Below are 11,214 nucleotides of genomic sequence, written 5' to 3' on the forward strand. Positions count from 1 at the left end.
TACCCATGGAAGCTGGGTTGGTGGAGTTCACCAAAATCAGCAAGAAACTCCAGTAAGGGAAATGTAGCTGTTGGTAGTGTAATTACTGCAGTGCTGCAGGTGTCGATGGCCACCTACAAAAGGATACATTACCTGACAACTGACTTGGCCACATGTAATATGATGTATTTATGTATACAGTTCACATACATAAACTATATGGAAATCGGAGATTAGGAAAATCTCAGTAAGAACTAATCCCAAGTAATTTTTGTGGGCAGTCTTACAAGAGCAAAAATATATTTTTCTAAAATATATTTTTCTAATATTTTATGGATTTATCTCACCAAAAGGTGAGGAAGGTAGAGCAGTATCTGTTTTAGGCATTTGATAGTTATCTTGGTGCCCAATTTAAATAGCTTTTGTGGAGATGCACAGGCAGTGTGTGGTAGGAAGTAAACCAACTTCTTTCCAGCCTGAGATATCAGACAGGGGTTAAGGTTTTTAGTTGTAGTGTGCAGCCATGTTTTGCTAGTGGTGTCAACTTCTTTGGTCTGGATAGAGTAGAATTTGAGGATCACACTACTTAATCATACGGTAACTCCATCAAATAACCTGGCATGGCTGTGGTCAAATATGAAGTATGTGTGCAGTGAATCTATACCCAAGCATAGAACTGCCAGCTTTTAATATTAATAACTGTGGGGAGCAATCCTTTATTTCTGATTTCATATTAAATATCAGCTTGGAAGCACAGCATTTCTAATGCTGTGCACACATGCTCTGTTTGGCTGTTTTTCATCTTTGAACACTGCAATAACTCCTACTGAAATTCCATCTGTCCAAGATCTGCTGTATAGAAATAACTCCTTTCCCTCATATTTGCATAGCCTACAATGGAATCGTGTCAGAGAGCAGCTGGATACCTTTGCTGCTATTGCAAGTGCTTCCAAAGGGGGAAGAATTGGAATTGAGGAGTTTGCAAAGTACTTGAAGCTGCCTATTTCAGATGTCCTCAGAGAGTTGTTTCTACTCTTCGACAGGGTGAGTAGTTGGTTAACTCACATGTTGACAATGTTTTGTTAAAAATCATGTCCCAAAAGGATATTTAATTCATTATGTCCAGCTTAGTAAATGCTTCTTGGTTAGCAATTCCTGTGGGCAAGATAGGTGACTCTTGCAGTTTTCATCTTAAGTTTCAATGGAAAAAGGACTATCAGTTTGTAGGTTCCAAGCTGACAGCCATCTCTTGGACCAAGTTGCTGCACCACCATCAGATGATAATCCTCATGCTGGTAATGGCTGAATATTTCCTTTTGCTTCCCCCAGATTTTGAGCTTACGTACACTCTGACAGCCTAATTAACTGATTAGTTGTAAGTAGATAATTTAAGGCAGACTGAAGCTGACTTGAGTGTGTGTTTCTGCATATGTGTTTGTGAACAGTGCTGTTAGACATCGTGAGGTCTTCTCTCGCCTATCTCCAGCCATAAAGGAGGCTACATGTTAATTTGATCATTTAGGCTTTCCCCTGTAGTTAGTGGTGATCTCTCATTTTCTACTTTTTTCCTGAAGATGAGACAAATTGCTCTGTGGATGCGCCACTCTGACTAAACCAGAAGCATCAGTGACTAGAGCACAGCATAGAATTCATCTTGCTTATAGGCACCCATTATGTGCTGCAGTGTAAGTGGCATGTTGTCCTACAAGTGCTGATGAGCTGGAGCTCATTTCTTATCATAGGAGCTCTCCCAGTTCAGCATCAGTCCTCGTGATCAAGTTAGCTTTAGCAGTACACCTGTCCCTGGGAGGTCATTGCCGTGCATATGCCAATAAGAACAGTTTTGGGATTTTTCCACATAAAAAGGTTCTACAAGCTGTACAATAGAGGGTAGTCAAATGCATTTCCTTCATTGCTGAATGCATTGCTAGGTACTCATCCTTTCCTCATTCTTGTCTCCCCATCTTGGACCATTGGATCCTATAAACATGTAGTCCGAGTCCTGAAGCACGGTACATACAATAGAAACATCATGTGTCAACCAAAATAATTAAGGGCAAGCAAGACTCCTTTTACTTTCCCTATGTGGCACAACAGTGACAGTGACTAGAATCAGCAATTGCTCAATTCATTAAGAAACTGAAGGTATAAAAGACAGCAAGAACAGACAAGACTAATAAGCTTTTGCTGTGTTCATTTTTAAAGAGATCAGCTTTACTGACAAACAGTCAACACTAATGTGGCAGGGCTCTTTTACAATTGCTTCAATTATGAGCACAGGTATTTTGAGGCTTCTGCTCTGTGGTTTTAAGCCTCGTTGGGCTTTTTTCTACAAAGATTCTTCAAATCATATAAAGCTAACTATGCAGAGAAGAAAAGAAACAGAGGCGTGTCAGCAATTGACAGAAACTACTGAGACCTGAGAGAACTTTGGCACAGCTGTTGACATGCACAGACATGGTGAAGTTTAAGCATGCAGATAAACTGTGTTTTGCCTACACCCAGCTCAGATGCCATACGGCTTTGGAGCGTTACAGAAGCCCTGGATCTCTCAGTAACTCCAAAGAGTCTTCACGATGTTTCTTGCTAAAGCTTTGCTGAGCGGAGGAAGTGGCAGTGGTCATGGAGGGAGCCTTGCACGTGGCCTTGGAGGTCTCCTAACAGGAGGTGGACGTGGAGGGAATCTTGGAGGACTTGTTGGAGGGCTTGTCAATCTTATAAGTGAAGCAGCAGCTCAGTACAATCCGGAGCCGCCTCCACCTCTTCACAGTCATTTTACAAATGTGGAAGCTTATGAGAGTGAGGAGATCAGACAGTTCCGTCGCCTTTTTGTCCAGCTGGCTGGAGATGATATGGAAGTATGTGCCACAGAGCTAAGGGACATCCTGAACAAAGTCATTTCCAGACATCAAGACTTGAAGACAGATGGCTTCAGCTTAGACACATGCCGTAGCATGGTAGCTGTCATGGACAATGATACAAATGGCAAACTGGGCTTTGAAGAGTTTAAGTATCTGTGGAACAACATCAAGAAATGGCAGTGTGTTTACAAGCAGTATGATACTGATCAGTCAGGCACTGTTGGCAGAGCTCAGCTGCCAGGTGCCTTGAAGGCTGCAGGGTTCCACCTGAACGAGCAGCTTTGCCAGGTGATCATGCGCAGGTATGCTGACGAGCATGGCAGCATGGACTTCAACAACTTCATTAGCTGCTTGATACGACTGGACAGCATGTTCCGGACCTTCAAGTCCCTGGACCAAGATGGAGAAGGACGGATCAAAGTGACCATTGAAGACTGGCTAGAACTGACCATGTATTCATGAAGGTGTACCAGAGAAGAAAAGCTTCATCTGGAAGACACACATGGAAGACTACAACCCTTTACTATAGAACTGTAGTCTTTTCCTGGTTCTAAGGTGGATGTAGCTTGTGGTAGATAGCTCAGTTTAAAGTGTTGTGATTCATCTTCTGCATGCTTTAGTCTGCTTTTCTGAAGGGTTTGGGTTAGTTGTCAGTTGGACAGCTGCATGTCTCAGAAAACTATCTCTAGATTCTGAAGTGTGGGAATATATGGAAGGATCAAAGTTTAGTTATTTCTTCATGTAAAGTGGCTTGTATGTGAATATAACTATTATATAAAAAGCTCATAAGTTTGGTGTTTGTGCTACTGTTCCAACTTGTCAGCATTCGCTAAGCTGGAATAAAGCTCTGTTTGCCTGAAGGCAATCACCAGTAACAGAGTTTCTCCGTTATTTCCAACAAGGGGAAAAACATGAGAGTTGCAATAACTATAATGAATTTACATAATCATATTTAATTTCTTTCCTGCTTCTGCTTTTTCATGCTTGTCTGCTGCAGCAAAACCTGAGTGGTATTGTCAGTTCTACCTTCAGGCCAAGACAGAACTGAAGACTTACTGAAGGCTACTTTTACAACCTTTCTCTCCTTCCTACAATTCTATTAACTAGCCTTTTCTCTCTTTCCTTTAAGCTTTATTATAGTTATAATGAAAACAACTTAAAATACTACATTTATATTTAGAGGAGCTTGCTGTGATAATGCAGTCACACAGCAGAGAGCCAGCTAAAATCAACCTCTGGCTGAGTTAAATTTTATCAGGGTGCAGCATCTCACTCAAGCTAGTTATGTAGTTCTGTCTACTTTTGAGTAAAGGAAAAAGGAATAACATGAACTGGCAAAGGTACATTCCTTTGCATTAAGAATTACATGGTTGATGAAGGCAGCCTTGTAACAAGGCAATTTTTCAGCAGGGCTCTGCTGCTTTACAAGAAAATGGTTTAGGGTGTGTGCTAGCTGAGTGCAACGTGCAAGGATGAGTTGAGTAGCACCACACGCAGTTTCCAGTTGTCAGAATCCACACACCCCTGCCCCTCCCCAGGGCAACATCAGTGACTAATCGAGAAATCCCACACAATACCTGCAGGGCATGTGAATGCTTACAAATGTGGTTTGGGTTTGTTTCTAAATTTCCATAGCTTTGATTTCTACATCTTGCAGTTACACTTGGCAAATAGTATTTTCCAAACTGATGAAATCTCCTCCCTGGTATATATGCAGAAGCCTTTTGCTTGCAACTTAGGAAAAAGTAACTTACAACTTTTGCTCAGGCTTCTTCCCTCCTGCACGTTGTTTAATACTAAGCTGGGTGACAGAAAGAGTAAAAATACTCATATTGGCCCAAATTTAGCACTTTAATGAAAGTAATACGACCCTTATTAGTTCTTGTGAAGTCAATCCCTTCCTAATGGCATTCACGCCCCTGCCGGTTGTTCAGTGGAAAAGCACACAGTTGTCTGCAGTGGTATTTGGGCTCAAACAGAAAAGTGAGCACAAGGGAAAGTGTGATATCTCCATGTGAGCACCAACCTACCTGGTTTCTTTCAGAATTGCTCTTTCTGACTAGTTAGAACTTGCAACAGGCAGTGGAAATTTTGGAGTTACAGCAATAGGCTATTGCATGATGAGCCTGGATATGAACATGAGACGTGCATCTGCAATTCCTCCCCAGGTGGTCCAGTTGTAGGTTCTCTGTGCTAGTCCTCTAAGTGACTCAGGGTTTATTTAGCTAAATAGCATACAGACATGCACATTTGATTTTTCCCATTGCCTTACATAGTGAGAAAAAAGATCTGTGGCAGTGGTAATTAAAACTGTATTGACTGCATCTGTCTTGCAACCCTTTTGCAACTCCAAATAAGACCGCTTATGACAATGCAAACTTTCTTGTTTCCCAAAATGTAAGATTTACTGTATTATGTAAAAAAACAAAACCCTAGTTACCATAGCATGCCATAGTGAAAATAGTAAGAGAAAACTAGTTTCTGTAAAGAAAACAGGGCTTGTTGAGGTTACACTGTGTCAGTTATTTTATGAAACATAAATACAAGTATCTAAATATTGGTGTTCTACTTTGCTATTTAGAGAATTGGAGCTCAGCTTATGTGTTGCTTCCTTAAAATATTAAAATATTTGCACAGGCTGCAAACACAGCTAGATATGTGTAGAAAGACTACTGCAAGTCCTTGCTTGCAGTGATGCTACACAAACAGTGAAGGTTTTCCTGCATTTTCAGTTTAACACCCATCTCTTTTTCCAGACACCAACCCTATCATTTCTCCTTAGCCAACATGCCAGAGCACTTGGAAGTTTGCCAGCAGTTCTAGGGCTTAGCAGAGCTAGTCACAACATGATCTTGCAAGTATAGTAGTTTGATTTCCTACTCAGATGGCTGGAGTTCAGCATATCAGATTGCACTCAGTTTTGATTACTGAGTTTTAGCACTTTAATGAAAGTAGTATGACCCTTACTAGCTCTTGTCATTTTTCCCTGTGCAGCCCCAGCTGTGTTAACTTACTTCAGCGGTTGTTTTTAATGAGACTGTTTTAGTTAAAGCTTACTTCCCAATTCTTTTCCTCTGATACATATTCTTAACTTTAGAATATTTTTTTTAAATTTATTTTTAATCACATCAAACAATCCTTTGCTAAGAATGCAGTCAACAAAACTGTTCAAAACTAACATTCCATGGAACAATCATTATCCACGCTCTTGTCTCTGTTGTTTTAAGAGTTTGGGTTTATAATGATACATTTTAAAGTTTGATCTGTTATCTCTATTATGAGAACTGTGACATAGCCGAAATATTTAAAAGTCAAGCTCAGCAGCACAATGAAAGCACAACATTTGTAAATAAAACAGCATTTATGAGACAACATTGTCCTTTTCTAGTGATTAAAAACTGTTAAAAGTTGTATCTTAGACACGGACAAAAATAACTTAAAGACTATTCATATCTTTGCTAAAAAGTTTCTCTAAAATTTACAGAGTTTTGAAGTGCTAGATGCTCAATGGTTTCACGTCTTCAAAAGAAATGTAACAGTTGTCTGTGCAAAAGAGGCCCAAGCTGGATTAGAAGGCTAAATAGAAGTGTATATTATCAGTTTTAAATCCTGCCAGACATATAGCTTGGTAAAGAAAAGTTAGTACTGAACATATTATTGCACATATTTTGTTAATCAAGAACTACCTTAAAGCCTAAATTCAGTAGCAGAAATCCCTATTTCATGGTTTTAAAGTGCACCATGGAGCAGCCTTAGCATTTCTCCACTGGCAAGCTCTGTATTCCACTATTCAGCAGTAGAAAAGCAGGAAGAGAAAGGTTAAGGTTGGTACACTCAAGTGGGCATAGTAAGTTGGTAGGAGAGCTAGAAATGGAATCTAGATCTGGCTGTTCACTATGGATTTACCCAGCAGACCACCCTTCTGTCGCCTGGCTGGAAAAGTTTTGTGTTATTCTCAGACTTAAGGAGTCTGCTTTTTAAAACTTTTTTCTTCTTGAAATGTACAACACATTATCCACAAAGGGAACTCCACACTTTTGTTTGCTTTTAAAATGGTTTTGATTAATGCCCTTATTGTGAATATTCCAAACTATGAGCTACTAGTCACCTCTGCTATGCTTTCATTAACTACTCTGTGTCCCATCACTTAACACTTAGATATGTCTCTTCCCCAGACACAGGATGTTTCCCGAAACTCTCAGTGTGGTCACAGGAACACTACTGACTTAAGCATATATTTCAACAGGCCTCTGCCATTTTTCCTATCCACAAATACAGTTCAGCTTACATAGAAAAACTGGTCACAAATCTCATATCAAGGCAAGCTTCAGATGTTTTGTTGCTGTGGCTTTGTAGTGAAATATTCACTCATATCTAAACTGAACTTACCAGAGAGGCTGTTACAATTAGTTCATTGCATTTCTGGCTTAAAAGGATAGTGTATTGGCTTCAAAATAGCATGTAGGGCAATGCATTTGCTTCAGAGAAAGGCTTACGGTAGTCCATGTAGATGTACAGCATCATCAGGCTGTACTTCCACTGGCATATATTTTATTGCTGAAGGTTCTTAGGAAGAATTAACTCAAGGCCAACAGCCTCACTGTTGGCCTGTTCTAGGATATTGCACTGGCCTGTGCACAAGTGCCACTGCTGCAACAAATTTTATAGTTACCCTAAACCCATCTATTCCAGTTCTTACTGGAGGCTTCTCAGAGATCATATACTAAAGAAAAAGTTTGTAAGTTGTTTTAAATCTTTTTTGTTTGGGTGTTTACAAGAGAAATTGAGACCAAATTTCTAGCTATTGAAAATATGTGCATTGCTGCTTCAGCCCTAGTATTACATACATTTAGCAATCTGTTAGTATTTTTTTCTGGGAAGAACCATTATCTGTAGTGCTGTAAACTGTTTTAATGCAAGTTGTATAGCTGATTTATACAACAACTGTTACAGTGATCTGCAGTATTAACTGTAACTACTGTCATGTGTGTGTTAACTTACAGAATGGAGATGGCACCATTGACTTCAGAGAGTATGTAATTGGTTTGTCCATTCTCTGTAACCCAGCCAACACAGAAGAGACTATTCGGATGGCATTTAAGGTAACTTCAATTTAGTGTAAACCTACAAACCTGACAAATCAAGACTGACTGTAAATCTGTTAGCTTTCAAATCATAAGTTTAAAGCTTCAATCTGTTATGCAAATGTGAGTAATACTCTTAAACCAATTGACATTTAGAGTGTGAAGGGGAAGGAGGGAATTGCCAGCATCATGGAAAAGGGTTTCAAAAGCCATGTGAAGGCACTAATGAATATGTAACTTGGCAGGCTAACTCCAGAAATGATTCAGCAGCACTTGCAGTTATTTCGTCTGAGGTTTTTTCTGCTGTGATTCTTCAGGGTCACAAGTAGACAAAAGATGGAGCAATATCCTCTCGTGGGTCAAGTGCTCAGTAGAGTCACTGTTGTTAACAAAGACGAGGAGGTTGGAAAAGCCAAGAAGGGCTATTGAGGACTGGCACATCCAACTGGTTTGAACTATGGTGTGGTGATAGTACAGCAGTCAAGGAGCACTAGCTCCTTTCAAATCTCAGATACAAGCAGGCAACATGTGACCAGGGATGCCCAGGCTGTGAATCCCTGAACAGGAAAATGCTCAAGTGACTTTTTTTTTTGGTAGATCTTTGATACAGATTCAGTTGCTTTACCCAGTAATCTGTTCTTATATGACCTATATTGAACAATAGAGGAGACATGGATCATGTTCATTTTGGGTACTTTTTGATACTCATGAGTACTTGGGAAGTACCAGAATTTTTTATGGCACTCCATTATATCCACTGGCTGCTTTACAGATAAGCATTATACCTGTTCCAAGTGATTTGTGCTTTCTTAGGGATGTTTTATCACTACAGATTCCCATGAAGAAGCAAGCCTAGCACCTATTGTTGCTGTTCCATTGTATTGTTTTCCAGACTATACTCCAGTATCTTAACGGTTGTGCTGATTATAAAATTAGTAATTTGAATTCCCGGTTTCAGTAGGAAATGACTGGTTCAGCTGGTAAAAGCCTGTTTCAGTCTGAAATGGAACTGTGAAGTTCCTTCTGCTACTTGTTTTCTTGGGAAGGTTTGCCTGTAGCAAGTACTTAAGCATTAGAGCCATCCATCCCTTGTGTTTCTCAAGGGGTTGATTCACAGCAGATGCTCACAGTCACTGTGCTGGGGAGGATGAGGTGATCGATGTACATCTACTGCACTTCCAGTCACCAAAATTCCTTGTTAATGATAATAATTCCTTAGTGGGTGACCGATCAGTTATACTAAAATTTAGGCATTTTATGTCAGAGCATAAACTGTGGCAAGTTGAATCTGATGCTAGATGTGCAAGAGCTTAATGAAAATGAAGACTAAAATCTTAAGATGTTCCAGTGTAGTAGTGCTTGATTCCAGTAGACCCTTAGCATAGCTCATAGTAAACATAAACCTTTGCTAATGTTTTGGTTTTGTCACTTTTATATGAGTTTATTACTGAACTAAGGCTGTGAGATTGGTTTGTTGTTGCAGAATGTTGAAATCCCAACTATAGCATGTACATTGCTCTGCTAAGTTTCTGATTACTCTTATTCCAGAGAAAATACATAAAATCTTTTACAAGAGAAAGTGGCTGAGATGCAACCAGTCTCTCCAAATCCTAGGCATTGTTTGCAGATCACCTTTTAAATGCTAGAAACCTAATATATGTTGCTAATGTGCACAGAAGGTTTATAGGCAAGCCGATGCTAAAGTATTTCTACGTGTTGTCTTTTTCAGCTCTTTGACCTGGATGAGGATGGCACTATAAAGGAAGATGAGTTTGCTTGTATCATTCGGGCAGCTCTGGGGCTGCCTGAGCTTGATGTTTCTATGCTCTTTAAAGAAATAGATGCAGATAAAACCGGGAAGCTGTCCTATGGTAAGTTACATCCTTTTATAACAAAGAGCACTCTGGTAATCATACTGACAGTGAGATTTTCTTACCTTTTTTGTCCCTGAAGTTATCTCATGGTTCTCATAATCTGTTTCTGGGGAAAGCAGTTGAAACACAGACCTAGGTACTTTGTATGATATGCCTGAGATACTTCAGAGAGAAGTAACTGCAGATCAGCTTCAGTAAAAGGAGCAGGCACTGAAATTTCCTTTGATTCTGTTGCTGCACTATAGTACCTGTGTTTTCTGTATTTTTCAGATGAGTTCAAGCACTTTGCACTCAAGCATCCAGAATATGCCAAGCTGTTTACTACATACTTAGAGCTACAGAGATACCAGTTGGGTATGTTGGAGGGGTATGACATTGAGTCACCTGAAGTCAAACACAGTCCAGTTAGAAAGAGTACAGTCCCAGTATCAGAAACAACACCGACTGCAAGAAATAAGGTCTGTCCTGAAGGCAATGAAGAGGATAATTCTACTGCCTCTGACAAAAAGGATGACTGAGAAGAGTTGAAGAATTCAGCTCTTGAATTCTACAGGGTTTTTTCCCTAGCTATTCATAAGCACAACTGATATAAAATAGAGAGGGAAGTTACAATTAAAAAAACTATGTATCTGTATTCTTTTTTTACTTTCGTATCAAGAGGAGTTATTCTGGTTTGAATGTAAGGGAGAAACTACTATAACTATTCTGTCCTTGATGTCAGGATCACAAATACTGGGAATTTTGTTCACTGTCTTCCAAGTTAATGCTTCCACAAAAGTAGTAGATGTGCTAGGAGGGGTAGGAGGCTCCAGCACTGCAGTGGCCTCTCAGGATTGAAACTGAGGATCCACTTGTGTAAAAACAAGTGGAATCTTAGGTGCTGCTCAATTCCCTACATCCCCGACTTATCTTAAGGGGGAAAAATGATGCCAGAGTGGTTTAATTTGCAATATCCCTTAGCCCTTGTCAAGTTTCTGAGAGACATGAAGGAGTTACAAGAAGCTGAGAGCTGAAGCTTGTGTTTTCTTTTAGCTGTTCTTAGATTTCCCTTAACTGTTCGTGAACCATAAAGCCTAAGCTCCTGAACAAAACATGCTAATTCACTGATGTTAACAGAAACAGCTTTAGGCTTAGAGGCCAGTTAAAAATGCAAATGGCTGTGCTTCTAACAACAAAAAACCTAATGAGAATTCCAAAATAGCAGGTCACAGTCTACAGGAAAATGCAGGCAATAAGACCCAAGAATTAATCCACTATTTAAAAATAAACAGAATCTTGGTTGCAATAACAACTGTTCAGGATCACATTAGGAGGGACATTTCAAACTTCAGCATATTTTTTATTCTACTAATTATCAACAGAGGAATGTGAGCTTGCTCTGCAAAACTTAAAGGCAAACATGCTGTCAAGCCATTG

General features: G+C 39.6%; 2 protein-coding genes across 2 annotated transcripts in view; both read left to right on the plus strand.

Annotated features, from left to right (window-relative positions):
• Positions 1-10,316, plus strand: part of LPCAT2 (lysophosphatidylcholine acyltransferase 2) — a 24,440-nt gene extending 14,124 nt beyond the window's left edge. Inside the window, exons 9-13 of the mRNA XM_010024043.1 lie at positions 1-52; positions 870-1,023; positions 7,844-7,942; positions 9,654-9,795; positions 10,069-10,316. The exon at positions 1-52 is cut by the window's left edge and continues 92 nt beyond it. Coding sequence (XP_010022345.1) covers positions 1-52; positions 870-1,023; positions 7,844-7,942; positions 9,654-9,795; positions 10,069-10,316 — 695 coding nt within the window. The remainder of the gene's footprint in view (positions 53-869; positions 1,024-7,843; positions 7,943-9,653; positions 9,796-10,068) is intronic.
• On the plus strand, positions 2,556-3,302 carry LOC104413124 (calpain small subunit 1-like). The gene has a single exon (XM_010024042.1). It carries the CDS (start codon positions 2,556-2,558, stop codon positions 3,300-3,302), a length of 747 nt encoding a protein of 248 aa, XP_010022344.1.
• Positions 10,317-11,214: the final 898 nt, after the last annotated feature.

Source organism: Nestor notabilis, unplaced genomic scaffold (assembly GCF_000696875.1).
Source record: "Nestor notabilis isolate BGI_N333 unplaced genomic scaffold, ASM69687v1 scaffold13931, whole genome shotgun sequence".
Lineage (NCBI taxonomy): Eukaryota > Metazoa > Chordata > Aves > Psittaciformes > Psittacidae > Nestor > Nestor notabilis.

What these genes read in the sequence shown, in the direction of transcription:
- LOC104413124 (XM_010024042.1), top strand. Translation starts at nt 2,556, where the DNA reads ATGTTTCTTGCTAAAGCTTTGCTGAGCGGAGGAAGTGGCAGTGGTCAT.